Consider the following 16,014-nt stretch of genomic DNA (forward strand, 5'->3'; position numbering starts at 1 on the left):
CTTGTGTCTCTTTACTAGTTGTATTGGGTTTTGGATTAGTAAACTGAATTCTATGGTTTAAACCATAGTCGCATAATTCGCGGTTCGTACCGGTACGAGTACGGGTTCGCGGTACGTGACATGAGAAGAATTCGGTACATATAGGAGTATACAACTTCGGTACGCTTCGGTTCGTAGTACTAATAATACCTAAATAAATATAGTGAGCTATAAAAAAAAATAAGAAAAGTATTTTTTTTAACTAGAATTTTTAAACACAAAAAATATATTTATAGATTTGATAAAAAAAAAAAGTAGTTTAGTTAAAAAAGAAAAGAGTTTACTTCTTAAAGAAATCACTAGGTCATACTTATATTATTATTTTCTGCAGAGTTAGCAATTCACAATTCTTTGGGCCAAATGCAGCAAAGTCCAATATAAAAAAATGGTCCAACAAGAGAAAAGCCCAATTTCCACAATAACCCTAGTTTTATCATCTTCCTCATCTGATCAAACATGAAACAGCCGCTACTATAGTGCCAGACCTAATTTCTTCTACCAAGTTTCTCACTCTCTACTCTTTGTTCGTGTTCTTCTCACTCCGTCCTCAACTCATGGTTCCCCCACTCACTCTCACGGTGTTCGTTTTTGCCGGTACTCATTGTTCTTTTGTTTCCGCGAATTCGACGTGAATTCATGCGTACCCAATACGCTGAAGTACCCGAATTCGGTACTCACGAATTGGTACGCGGTTCTTTGCCTTTTGGACGAATTATGTTACTATGGTTTAAACATGGAGGTGAAATTAAAGCATATAAGCACATGACATGATATATTCATATAAGTTCATTTCTTTGATGTTTTCAAATTTGTTGCAGTTTCTTCAAAAGTAAAAAACCTTGTGGTCAGCTCATGGTGATGAAACCTTAGTAAGGGTTATAGATGTGCACTACTTGGTGCGAAAATGAAGGCTTATTACCATTTCTCTTTTTACATTTACAAAAAGGCTTTATTGGATGCATGGAAACTATTAATCGTTTTAGTTAGTATGTAATTGAAATTGTGTTGCATAGTTGAATAGTTCATTTTTAATATGAAATCAAATTTCAAATATTTGTATGAGAACATATTTGGAGTTGCAAATCTGAATGAATTTTTAATCTTCTAATATTGGTTAATTCAAATATGAATGAAGTTTAAGTAAAGACAAATTTGGTAGATTCACAATTTTTTAGTCTAGACTATTTTGCAACATTTTTTTACAACTTCTCAAAAATTATTCATGATTGTGTCCTTATGCTTTAATCAATGAGATATGACTCTACCTAAATAATAGTCTCTATGCTTTAATGTTATCCCGCTTCACAATTAAACTTGACTACAAGTATTTTAAGAATAATGTCGTTATGTTCAATGAGGTCTCACGATACCTAATTATTTTAGGGATTTTATTATTTTGAAACATAAACATAATAAATAAATGTCTTGATTATTAATAAATAATCATTCGATACAAAATATCAAGTTCTAATAAAATTATTAGCCTCGAGGGCTTACACTATAACAATATGACTCCAGCCAAAAGAACTAACATAGAGAGATAAAACTAGAGTTGTGACACTGGAACAAAATATTGGACAACAAATACTACAACATATGTTGTTCACTAGATTTGATGAACAATATTTTTTTTTGTCAATTATTTTATAAAAAAAATTTAGAGGAGGTTTTTTGTAACACAAAAATTGACGTAGTTAATGCCTTTCATTTTTGTGTCATCATTAACCACAAAAATGTACCATGTTAACTAATTTTTTAACATAAATTTTATTAACCACTTTAACTACGTCATTATCCACACAAATACAAGACATTAACCATGTATTTATTTTACATAATTTTATAAAAATGAAAAGAGTACATATATTTATGTAAAACAAATAGTTAATGCCTTTCATTTTTGCGGTTAATGAAATTTTTAAAGTGGTTAATGAGATTTATGTTAAAAAAGTGGTCAACCTTATGCATTATTGTGGTAGAAAATCCTCCTTCATAAGTACGGTTCATCGTATAAATACAGTAGTAAAATACCTATGGGTTGCATTGTTGTCAAATTTTTGTGTTCCAATAGCCTTATTGATGAAACTAAGAACCGATCTGCATGTATTAGACAGTGATAGCATCCATGGAGAGATGATCATTTCCCATAGCCTCCAAAATATCATAAGGAAGACAAACTTGAATATCAATACTACCTTCTTCTGCACCACCAAGCACAATAACTCTACCAATATTTCTTTTAAATCCAACACCATTTCTAACTGCAATAGGCTTACCCCAACCAAAGTCATTACCGTAATAATTGAACCGCGGTGAACTGCTTGCTATCAACAAATTACTTGATGATCTACCTGGTTCCGATATAGACGGGGTTTTCAACCAAGACTCATAATTACTCACTACCTTTTCATGATGAGATTTTGATGAAATCTCCTTGTTCATTTCCATTGCAATTTTACCAATCCCACTTTCCATTAATTTCCCTACTTGCATTATTACATATCCAGTTGCTCCGATTCCACTTCCAAAAAAATTCTCTTCTAACTTTGGACACATTCTTGTCCTACAATCTACGGGTAACACGAAAGCAGACCTTTCTTCTGGTGTAAGATTTTGTTTACTTATAATTAAACGCCAAAGGTGACTTAAAAGTGCTTGCAATGACGATATTGTTATTATTTTATCACTACTAGTACTACTACTACCAATTTCTGCATTAGCTTTTGATTTGAGTTGCAGAATTTGTTCCTTAGTAAAGTGGAAGATTCGATGAGACGAAACTTCACATTGTTGATTTTGTGCTTCATTTGTGAAAGGCTGCTTTTGTGCTTCCTTTGTGAAAGGAAACTGTATGGGACGATTAATGTTGTTTGGAAACCAACGTTCGAAAGAAGGGATTTTTGTTGGCTTATTGAAACCTTGTGCGATTTCAGCCCAAGAGTTGATGAAATGCCAAAATGATTTGGCGTCTACACCCACATGGTTAATTGCAAAACCAATGAAGATACCGTCGATTAACTCTGTTACTTGTACTGCAAGTAATGGTTGTGATGTGCCTTCATAGTTTTGCACTTCGTTGAGTAAGAATAATGAGGAAACAATAGGAGGAACATACTTTGGTTGAAAGATGTCGGCAATGGTAGTGTGTTCAGCTGTGGCGTGGACAAACAATGCACCAGCGTTGTTGCAAATGATGGAACATGAGGCGTTGTTAGGTTCGTCGTGTTGTGTTATTACAAGACGACCAGCGAGTGGTGGAAAGAAGTTGAGAGTGTTGGAAAGTGTTTGTTTAAGATGGTCGATTTGGTTTGTTTTGGGTTTATGGAAAAGAAGACCTTTTTGGATTGGTGCCATTTTAAGATATTTGAGATCCCATGGTGCTAAATCGATAATTTTGTGAGTTGAGTTGTCATCACCATGTTTTGTTGCTCGGATTGTAGTAGTCGAGATAAGTAGAATGCCTGCCATGGTGTTGAGTGAATCAGGCGAATGAATAAAATAAGAAATGTGATGAGATAAGCAATATAATATAGACTATATAGATATCCTTCATACATTCTTATATATCTTGGGTTGTGAAAGGTTAATTTAATTTGTAGTACATGTACTATACTCGTTTCCCTCGTGTTAGGTCTTCAAAGGTTAATTTTTTTTAGAGGGTCTTGAAAGTTTTAATTTGTATGCATGCATGATGTACTCGTTTTCAATTTTAGTGCATGTAACGTACACACATAGCTGGTATATGATATGAGAAGTTGCATCATTTCCAACTTTGATGGTCAAACATCTAAAGTTAAAATGCGGTTGGTATGTTTTATGGATGCATGCTGTGATAACATAATGTTAATTGTAGTTCTTAGTTATTCGATTGCACTGCATTATTATGGCTATATATATAATATGTTTATTTAGTTGAAATTTATTTATTTTTTATTCTATACATTTTATCATTTGTTTCCAACAGGATCGTGGATAAACACATCAGTGAATTGGATCGGATACCGAGTTTTCAAAAAAAAAAAAAACACATCCGTGAATTGGTTTTATCACTTTCACAAGTGCAGGTTTGGCCGTCACTATTTGTCTGTGTTATAATTATCTGCATATATTTTAACTTACTTGTGGATTTATCATATCTTAATCATTCCGAATTTAATTTAATTTAGAATCGTAAATAATTAATTAGTTAGTATTAATTAGTTAGCTTGTATGGTGATAATAATTGGCAGAAGACAATTTTGTGAGTACTTCTGAGTTGTGAGACGGAGCTGCTATGCACTATAAATTAACCTTTCTTCTGCCCTATCCTCTTGCAATATAATATAGAGTATATCCTTCGTACATATCGCCGGTCTTTTTGTTGACGATCTCTTAGGTACTCAGTGATTGCTCTCAAGCTCCCATTACACTGACAGTTAAATGTCGTTCGACATGAGATCGGTTGAGAGGATATATATCTTGAGAGTTGGGACTTTCAAGGTTAATTAGCAGTGCATATGTAACATACTCGTGTCTCTCGTGTTAGGTCTGGAATGGTTAATTTGTAGTGCATATGTACTAGTTTCCTATTTTAGTGCATGCACTTTTTTTTTTTGAGGGAATTTTAGTGCATGTACTTGTTTCCAGTTTTAGTGCATGTAATGCACTCGTTTCCCTCGCGTTAGGTCTTGAAAGGTTAATCTTGGTTTTGTGACTTTTGTGGACGGTGGTGTTTTTATATAGGGTCTCGTCTCCTGTATCAATTCATCCAGAAATTATCATGAATAAAATTGGAAACTCAAATTGAGAAAAGAAGTTAAAGGAAAAGAAAGTAAAGGAAATGGGATGAAGGTTTGTCGGTTCAGATGAGGGGGGTGATAGTGATGGGTCTTGGAGTCCTAGGTTAGGGGGACAGCTGGGAGGTTGGGAAAGTCAGTGGGGGAATTGTTTTTTTTAAATATTCTAGTTGTAAAAAGAAAATGATAAAACTATCAAACTTTGAAAAATATTGATGGAAATGTTTTAGTTTTGATACTATAACGAAGAACAAATTAAATTCTACAAGTTGCTTCCAAATATAAATAAATCATATTCAAATAAAGAACAAATTAAATCAACAATTTGGTCTCTAAAATATCACTATTTTTTCAAATTTAGTCTCTAAATTATACAAGTATAATAAGTTGTCTCTAAAATATATAATATCTGTCAATTTAATCTCTGTTATTGAGATGTTAGTGACTAAATTGATGAATTTTTATGTACTTTATTGACTAAATTGACGAATTTCATATAAATTAAGGACTAATATTATATTTACGTAGTTTATAGACTAAATTGAAAAATGAACGATAATTTATAGACTAAATTGATGGTTTATTCATTCAAATAAAAACAAAACACAAGCAAGTAGAGATTACAAAACACAGAGCGCACACACCTACTAGTTTATATAGATGGTGCTCCCACTATTCAAAATTTATAGATCCTCACTACAAATGTTAGTAATTATTCATTTTACAGATTTATTAAATAATTGATGCATTTAAACTCTATTATAGTCCCCATGTATAAGTTCAGGGTCGTCCCCGACGATTCGGAAAACTGTTATAATCTTGTTAATTTCATTTAAAAAGAATTGAAAAAACAAATTAACACCACTTATGGTGACAGACAACTAAGTTGTAGTTAAATATATGAACAATGATTCAAATATGATTTTACCTATAGAAAAATAGATACCTATGAATAATATATAATTAACAGAAAAATTGTTGTCTAGCAGACTTTTTACCTACGGCAAAATGACATTTAGTCAGCGGCGAAGCTAACAGTATTTTTATGAGGTGGCCATATATAAAGAAAAATAAAATACTTTTTAAAAACTAATGGTAAATTTAATCGTAAGAAAAAAAAAATTCACAATAACTAATACGTATATAAAATGTACTTTATAAAATACACTTACGGCAACAATAACAGATTATAAAGAATTATAATTTACTAATTACTTATTTTTTTAGTTAAAAAAGTGTTAATAAAAGGTTTTTTTTACAATAATAAAGAATTAATAGAGTGTGTTAAATCTTTTTCGGCCAATGGTGATAAAAAAATTGATAGGAAGTGATAGATTGTGATTGTTGTCATATTGTCATTGTCATTCAAAGAATATATTGTGTTCATCCTCTGGTTCCTAAAGGACTGGATTAGATAATCATGAGCTTGAAAAGTAAATAAAATCAAACAAAAAAATTATTTCACTTAAAATCAAATTTGAGGTAGCCAAATATATATTATTAGGGGCAGCTTAATATAAAAATATACCTATTTATTCAAATTTTTTTCTTCTTTGAGGTAGCCATAGAATCGCCCCTGCATTTAGTGACGGATTTTGTTCAAAGGTACATTTTTTTTAAGCTCCTCTAAGTTGGAGGCCTTGTGTCAAGGGTTTTGTTGCACTTGCAGAGGGCCGAACCTGCATAAGATGTTCAACAAACTTAAAAAAAAAAAATACTTGCTTATAAATATGATCGAAGAGAGTAGTTTATTGTTAGACTAATATTTACTTCTTCATCCGTGTTTTAATCGATGACCTCCAACTCCTTTTCCTTTAACTAAAACCAATTAAGCTACCTCAGCATTTATACATCAAAGGTGTCAGATAGACAAGAAATAATGCTGCAGAACCACTCACATAATACACAAAATGTTTGTTATGGTTGAAGTTATTCGAGAGCTGGCCAGCCTTTTTTTTTAGCCTATAGTTCAATATGAACTTAAGAAAGATTGTTTTTCCTCGATGACTTTAAGATGAGTTTCATTACGCGACAAACAAATAATGATGTTCATTTGTTAACTAGAGAGTCATTATCTTAGGCTAGTTTCCAAAATCGTGATCATATACCATCTTGTATTGAAACCGTTATTATTAATGAAATGAGTTGATTTTGCTTTTGTAGAAGAAAAAAAAAATTGTTTTTCCAATGTGTAAATGTTGTTTTTGAATTTCCAAACTATTGTATTTGGATTTCCAAATTCTATTATCTACCGAAGTTGTTACTAGGTTGAGTCACGACCAGGTCGTTCTCTTTAAGACGTTTCGTGGCACTACCCAAAATTGTGCAAGGTAGACTATCAACCACGCCGCCTCCAGGATAAAAGAAGCCCAGCTACAACTGTGCGGTTAACTACTGCACCGTAGAAAACCGTTCGAGAATTACACCTTCAAATATGGTACTAAGACCACTCATTAATACTGAAACCAATTTAATATGGTATTATTACCATTCTATATGGTGCTAAGACCACTCAAATATGGTGTTTCCACCATTCTAACTTTTAAGTTCTCCAAACTTTCAATATGGTACTACGACCACTCAAAATATGGTGATACCACCATTTCTCCTCAAATAGAAAAATATTTAAATAATTTATATACTGTTAAGATCATTCATAATTCCGACGGGACATTATTATTACGAAAGGGACTATGATCTTAATAGTACTCTTTATTCCGAAGGGACTTATATTATCGAAAGGGACTATGAACTTAAGACCACTCTTAATTCCGAAGGGACATTAAACCGAAGAAGGGACTATGGTCTTAAGAACACTCTTAAAATATGGTTCAATCGATTGATCGAAGCCACTCGATACGGTACGCAACCGCTTTATTTGAAACCGAAAGGGACAGAAAGGAGTAGAAGCAGAAGAAACTTGTTAACACAAGTCGGAGGGAGAAGAGAAGAAAAGAATTCCCGACAACTCAATGAAATTCTTTTCGGTGTGTGGAATGCACTGTGAGCTCTCTATTTATAGAGAAAATTCACAACTAATAAGTGAGAAACTTTGGGAACAAGTAATATGAGAAACTTTGGGAACAAGTAACATATTACTTTGCGATTAAGTAATTCACATATTAGATCTAGTACAAAAATATCTTAATTGAGTACTAAAATATATTAAATTCAGTACAAAAATATATCATATTATGTACCAAAATATTTTAGCAAAACTTGGGGACTAAGAAAGCACTTTCTAATAATGATTAAATTAATTATTTAATTTATCATTTCCAAATAATAAAATATATATCAATATATATTTTTCTCTAGTGCTTATGTACCCCCATTAATTAGAGGTACACCCCCACTATATAAACACTACTAATGTGTGTGTTCCATCCGATGTGGGACTTCCACGTTTTTCAATTCACACAACACTAGTTCTACCCAACATGGGAATTTGTGTTTAGTCTTTTTTACTCAATTTCCACACATGTTCCAACAATCCCCCACTTGAATTTAAAAAATGGTTTCAGAAATAACGTCAAAAATGTCTACATAAGATTTGCTAGTAAACAAAGGTGTCGCCTACAACTTGTACCTTTGCATAGCGAGTAAAATTCTGATTAACAAGAGTTGCTTACAGCATTGAACTCTATCTCAGACATAGAACCCACACACAAACCTTTTCATAAGGTGTATTCTAAAAGCCCGTGCGTTTATGGCCTTGCACGTGTATCCCGGTTTTAACGAACGCTCTAGGTATTCTGCCCCGAATCCCATAGGAACCGGCCCTTAGTTCCACATTCATATAGGTGAGTCTATCAAGAGTACTCCTGTAGCTATGTACTCCACTCCAAATAGAGTATAGATCTCATTAAGAGTTTCTATTATCTCATCCTTCTATCGCTGCAGGAATCATGCTTTCTTACTTTTATCATAGCATGTTCTATCACTTGTGACTTGTTATTACCCATTGAACCTATTTCTTGGGATCTCCAGTCATGTAGGTCGGGTTACCATCACTTGTGACCTTTGGGCATTAGTCCCATCCTATTGGATGTGTTTAGGACTTTCTTTTTAGTAATTCCTTTCGTCAAAGGATTAACTAATTCTTTATCAGTACGTACATGATCTACTTTAACCGTTCCTTTTGAGAGTAGCTAGCTCTCTATTTCTCTATGTGTTCGTACCTTAATAATCGCCTCTTACCATTGTGGTAACGATTCTCAATTTTGTAATAGCTGCAGACTATCACAATAAATTAACACTTCTGGAACCGGTTTTATCCACTAAGGGATTTCAACTAGCAAGCATCTTGTCAACTTGCTTCTCCACTAGTTTTCTCTAGTGTTCTCATCTCAGATTCATTCCATAGTGGATTGAGTCAATATCATTTGTTTTAACAAACAACTCCTCTAGTGATGCTCAATGTGCAAACACCAGTCGCTAAATATTCATCTAAAAGATGTTCTATTTTATATCTTGTACCATTTAAGTACAATAGGTTACTCCTAGTGAAGTAATCCTAGAGTCATAGTCTTCTTAAGGCACCTCATGACTCTTTCTATAGCATGGCAATGCTTCTCATCCGTCTACTAGTAAACTTGCACAAGAGTTTTACGACATCGGCAATGTCGGGTCTAATACATTCAGTGACATACCTAAGTACTGTCAATAATGCTCACATATTCTGTTTTTCTAACTCCATCTCAAGTGTTCTTACACTTGGATCATAATATATGATTGCAAGTTTCCGGCGAAATAATAATATTTCCTTAAGAACTTCTCAACTTTGTGAGATTTATCAAAAAAATTCTCTTTTCTGATCTAGTAATCTTGAAACCAAGAATTACTTCAACTTTGTCTTGGTCTTTCTTATCAATGTTATTGATAAACAATGATTTCACATAATCCATAACATGAATCTTTAAATCAAATATGAGCAAGTCGTCTTCATAGAGACATATGATCGTGCAAATATTATTTGTCACTTTCATTCACTTTATACTCATTCGATAACATTAGAATGTCAAATTTTTCATGCCATTCCTCAGGAGTTTATTTTAGACCATACAAAGAATTATCTAACTTACAGACTTTGTTTTCTTGTCCATGAATCGCAAAACTTTCAGGTTGTTTCATATAGATTTCTTCTTCTAGTTCACCATAAAAAAAAAAGGCAACTTTCACATCCATTTGGAGTACTATCGAGTTATGAACGGCGGCTAAAGGGACTAGTACTCTTATGGATATGATTTTCGTGACTGGTGAATGAATGTCGAAGAAGTCTATATTTTTCTCTTTGTCTAAAACCTTTGACTACAAGGAGAGCCTTGTATTCATCAACCGTCCCGTGAGGTTTTAGTTTCTTTTTCCAAAATCCAAATACAACCGATTGATTTTGCAACTATGAGACAAGTCAACCAAGTGTCATGTTTTGTTAGACTCTAGAAGATTCATTTCATCGTTTATTGCTTTTTGCCATAATTCAGAATCCAATGAGGATATAACTTCTTTAAGACTTAATGAATCTTCTTCCAATGTATAAACCAAGTTCATACTCTTTAGCATTTTTAGCTTTCTTACCTCCTTGAGGTTCTATAACATCTCGTATGATGTTTTCATAACTATTTCTAATTACATGAATGTGATTAGATCTAGTGCCCCCACTAGTTCTTAACTTTTAGAGGGGAATTTAGCTTACCCCCGCTAGTGCCCCCACTATTCTTTAATTTACAGGGGTACTTACTTCATAGAAATCAGCATCTTTTTATTCTATGATCACTTTAACATTTAGGTCCTAAAACCTATATGCTTCGTTATTTATAACATACCCAATGTATACACATTCATAGGCTCTACTAGTGAGTTCAACTCTCGGGGTCCAGAAGCCAAATATAGTCCGGACAATCCCAAGTTCAAAAAAAAAGACAAGTTAGGTTGTCTTTTCTTCAAAAATTTCTTAATTAGAATTTTTGTTCATAGACTTGGGTACTCTATAAATTTCAATTTTCGTTATAAAAATTGAACATTCAAGCATGTCAATTTTATTTTCCAAAATTCACAGTCATCAATAAATATGATAAAAACATCATTTTATCATTTCTAATTTATGTGTCATCAAATTCACACATATCATAATTTATGTTTAGAGATTCATATTCTCTAAATTCTGATTTATATGAACTTTTGGTTCATATTTCTTGACTGCAATAAATAAAATTGTCTAATTATAACGTTGGAATTAAATCCAAGTTACTCAAATTTAAAATTAAAAGCTTGTTCATATGATAAATTTTTGACATGTCAAATATTAAAATCACACAGCTAATAAAATAGAAGGAGAATTTAATTTTGATCATACCATCAAAGTGCAATCTTTTTCCACAAGAATGCATGGTACACAAGTCTCTCTTTAAGTCTGAGTCAACTCAGTCTTATTCAATAGAAATCTGAAATTCAGATTCTTTCGAAACATTTGGAACAAATTTTTCATATAATTTCTAGCTTATAAAAAACCTTTTTAAGTTGGTCCTTTCCTTAACTGTTCAATGTTCTCATTTTTCATATAAATAGTAAAGACCTTCCTTTTTGTTCCACGATACATAACGTTCAATAAATAGGCTTTGATTATAATTAGATCATTCTGTAGCTACTCCAAGAGGTGACATGAAGCAAACCGATTTATATTTCATAACCAAAGTGGTTACTAGTTTCATGGTGTTGATTGCATAAATAACAAGCAGAGGAACAATTAACCCTTCTATCAAGTAAAGAGGATTAAACTAGCATTATGTTATGCAAAATACACCAAACTATACGGATCTGCCGAGGGACAATTTTCTATCCACCAATTAAATCCACACTTTACAAATAAAAGGTATACGTGGATTTCATAGTGTTGTTGTTTCAAACAACAAGCACTTCATATTTTCAGTCAGAAGATGTATTTCTGTAGCTTGATTTATCCTTGTAGTATTTAGGGACAACTGAACCTTAATAAGTAACTTCTTCGGTAGACATGACAGTTCAAAACGTCTTAAAATTGTTGTTTTTGAATTTCCAAACTATTGTATTTGGATTTCCAAATTCTATTATCTACTGAAGTTGTTACTAGGTTGAGTCACGACCAGGTCGCTCTCTTTAAGACGTTTCGTGGCACTACCCAAAATTGTGCAAGGTAGACTATCAACCACGCCGCCTCCAGGATAAAACAAGTCCAGCTACAACTGTGCGGTTAACTACTGCACCGTAGAAAACCGTTCGAGAATTACACCTTCAAATATGGTACTAAGACCACTCATTAATACTGAAACCAATTTAATATGGTATTATTACCATTCTATATGGTGCTAAGACCACTCAAATATGGTGTTTCCACCATTCTAACTTTTAAGTTCTCCAAACTTTCAATATGGTACTACGACCACTCAAAATATGGTGATAACACCATTTCTCCTCAAATAGAAAAATATTTAAATAATTTATATACTGTTAAGATCATTCATAATTCCGACGGGACATTATTATTACGAAAGGGACTATGATCTTAATAGTACTCTTTATTCCGAAGGGACTTATATTATCGAAAGGGACTATGAACTTAAGACCACTCTTAATTCCGAAGGGACATTAAACCGAAGAAGGGACTATGGTCTTAAGAACACTCTTAAAATATGGTTCAATCGATTGATCGAAGCCACTCGATACGGTACGCAACCGCTCTATTTGAAACCGAAAGGGACAGAAAGGAGTAGAAGCAGAAGAAACTTGTTAACACAAGTCGGAGGGAGAAGAGAAGAAAAGAATTCCCGACAACTCAATGAAATTCTTTTCGGTGTGTGGAATGCACTGTGAGCTCTCTATTTATAGAGAAAATTCACAACTAATAAGTGAGAAACTTTGGGAACAAGTAATATGAGAAACTTTGGGAACAAGTAACATATTACTTTGCGATTAAGTAATTCACATATTAGATCTAGTACAAAAATATCTTAATTGAGTACTAAAATATATTAAATTCAGTACAAAAATATATCATATTATGTACCAAAATATTTTAGCAAAACTTGGGGACTAAGAAAGCACTTTCTAATAATGATTAAATTAATTATTTAATTTATCATTTCCAAATAATAAAATATATATCAATATATATTTTTCTCTAGTGCTTATGTACCCCCATTAATTAGAGGTACACCCCCACTATATAAACACTACTAATGTGTGTGTTCCATCCGATGTGGGACTTCCACGTTTTTCAATTCACACAACACTAGTTCTACCCAACATGGGAATTTGTGTTTAGTCTTTTTTAATCAATTTCCACACATGTTCCAACAGTAAAAAAATGGATTAAGGCAGTTTTTTTTACCGGATATCCTCTACACGCAACTGAATAGACTAATCTCTTGGACCAATTAGAACGGTAATGTGTGGCATAGCTGAACTAAGGCAGTTTGATTGGGTATTTGGTTTTAGATTTTGATTACTATTTTTATTTTATAAATTAAAAAAACGGGTTGTTAACAAACAGTTATTTTGTTCTAAACAGAATTTTGATAAAGGAAAAAAGATGTAAATGGTTCCTTATTTTCTCATCAGAATGTAATGAAATCATAGTGTTTATCTCCAAAGTAACTTTTCCTATTCCACAATCTAGAACCTCCCTGGCTTTCATCCTCACGACATTAACCACCACACTGTTTCCAAAATAATCCTCTTCCAAAGGAACATCCTCTCCGAAATAATCCTCACAACCTTGGTCTAACACCTATAAACAACACATAAGAAACATCTTCTTTTGGATCAAGTTTTTTGCAACGAACAACGGAACGCCAAATGTGAGATAATAGCGCTTGAAATGAAGTTATTTTAGTTTTCTCTGTTCCAGCTTCGACGTTTGCTTTTGATTTTAGTTCCGCGATTTTCTCTTTTGTGAAATGGAAGATTCTTTCAGCTAACTTGGATTCTAAGCTTTCTTCTGAGGAGCCTTGGTTTTGTGATTCTGTTTTTGTGAAATGGAAGTGTATTGGAATTTAAATATCATTTGGGAACCAACGTTGAAATGAAGGGAGTTTTGATATTTTGTGGGAACCTTTTGAGATTTTGGGACCAAGAATTAACGAAATGCCAAAACGACTTGCCGTCTCCAACAACGTGGTTGCATGTGAAGCCAATCAAGACGTCATCACTTAACTCCGTTACCTGGACTCCTAGAGTTGGTTGTGACGCAGCTTCATGGTTTTTAACGCGGTTAAGTGGAAAAAATGAGTGGACAATTGGAGGTGTATAGTTGGATTGAAGGATGTCCGCGGCAGTTGTGTTTTGTGATGTGGCATGGACGAAGAGGGCACCAAGGTTGTTGCAAATGATGGAACATGTGGCGTTGTTATGTTCATCGTCTTCTGTTATTACAAGACGACCAGCGAAGGGTGGAAAGAAGTTGTGAGTGGCAGAAAGTGTTTGTTTAAGATGGTTTATTGGAGATCCCATGGTGTTAATTCAATTTTCTGATAATCTGATGAGCTATGACTGTTGTTGTGGATGGGTGCTTGAATGGTACTGGTGGAGATCACTTTGATGGAACCCATATGATAGTGTTAATGTAACGTGTATGGTGTGGATAGCTGAAAGAGACAATGGAAGGAAATGAACCAACTATCTTGGATTAATATAGATTCATGTTGGTGTATACTTTTTTTCTTGGTTAATACTTTTAGGTGTATACTCCTTTCAAAAAAAAAAAACTTGTAGGTTTATAAAATAATAATACACGCGTGTAACTTGTGTGAATACTATAACTAACCGGTTCATCTCATTCTCTTAAAAGAGGTGGGTTATTTGAACAACTATTTTTTGAAAACTTATAAAAAGGTAGCCCGGTCACACGGAAACTATATAAAGAAATATAAAAAAACTTATGTGACACCCAGCCTGCACTAATATGTTCTCTAATTTGGTGGTTCGTAAAGACCTAACAAACAAACAGGTTGCCTCACTTCTCAATCTCTTCATCATCAATTTTATTATAATTTATCTTGAATTCTACCCTCAATTCTCAATATCTTTAAATGATTTCATCCCATTTCACCTCTCTTGATTCCTACCTCAACTGCTTTTACTTACATTTGTTCAATAGATTTTTTTCACTTACCATCATTCATATACATTATCTTCTTTATTCAATTACATCAAGTAGCATGGATTCAATTTGGTGGCATGATTTGAAGTTAATTGACTCTGCTCACCCAGCCAGCACTAATATGTTCTCTAATTCGGTGGTTCGTAGGATTGGCAATGGTGAGACGGCATTGTTTTGGTCTCATAGATGGGCTGGAAATTCAATTTTGCAGGACAGGTTTCCAAGAATTTACTCTATTAAGGAGAACAGGCAAGCAACAGTGTCCGAAACTAGGTAGCGCGTAGGCGACATGTGGATTTGGCACTGGAACTGAAGGATCAGCTGCTGAATTAGAATCTATCATTGCAGGGACAGTTGTGCAGGCAGGGATGACAGACAATTGGGAAGGGATACATCATACATGATTCCGCAGCAGGGTTTTATGTTAAATCGACATATAAGCTGCTGCAAAAATCTGTTTCACAGGAATCGGTCTCAGCTGAGTTGGTTAAAGCTTTCAATTTATTACGAAGATGCTCGGTTCTGTCGAAATTTGTGGTCTTCACCTGGCGCGTGCTGCAGGACAGAATTGCGACTAAGAACGCTTTAAAAGCGAGGATAAAAAGTTAAAGAAAATTAGATATCTAATTTTCTTGTCTCAATACTGCATTATGGTGATAACTTTTAAATTTTATAGCTTGGAGATTCCTTTAGTAGTTGAGACAAAGATGATACCATGCATAAAAAAGCTGGTCATGTTCAAACTTCAAAACTTATTGTACAAGAAATTGTATTAATTTCTAACAAAACCAAATACAAAACTACATAATCTAAACTTAGAGAATGAAGACACTGTATTATTTAGAAAAATATAAATCATAGATAAGAGAACGTGACATACACCGATCCGGATTCCCTGCATTCAAATATACATGTATTTACATGCATTTATTGAACTATTTCATTCATTCATCTTGATTTATTCAATAGATTTCTTGGATATAGATTCCTAATAAGTAGCTCAACTGCTTATATTTTCATTTATTCAATGGATTTCTATCTTACTTACCATCATCGATATACATT

At 33.3% G+C, this 16,014-nt stretch overlaps 1 protein-coding gene and 1 pseudogene across 1 annotated transcript; both read right to left on the bottom strand.

Moving 5' to 3' along the window:
• Positions 1–1,449: 1,449 nt before the first annotated feature.
• LOC146901066 (uncharacterized) lies at positions 1,450–3,660 on the bottom strand. The gene has a single exon (XM_085739402.1). It carries the CDS (start codon positions 3,505–3,507, stop codon positions 2,146–2,148), a length of 1,362 nt encoding a protein of 453 aa, XP_085595528.1. The 5' UTR covers positions 3,508–3,660; the 3' UTR covers positions 1,450–2,145.
• Positions 3,661–13,307: 9,647 nt separating this feature from the next.
• Positions 13,308–15,917, bottom strand: LOC146901067 (putative acetyltransferase At3g50280; annotated as a pseudogene).
• Positions 15,918–16,014: the final 97 nt, after the last annotated feature.

The sequence above is a fragment of the Medicago sativa genome, chromosome 8 (assembly GCF_051527215.1).
Source record: "Medicago sativa cultivar Bolivia chromosome 8, Bolivia_mono, whole genome shotgun sequence".
In the NCBI taxonomy this organism is placed as follows: Eukaryota; Viridiplantae; Streptophyta; class Magnoliopsida; order Fabales; family Fabaceae; genus Medicago; species Medicago sativa.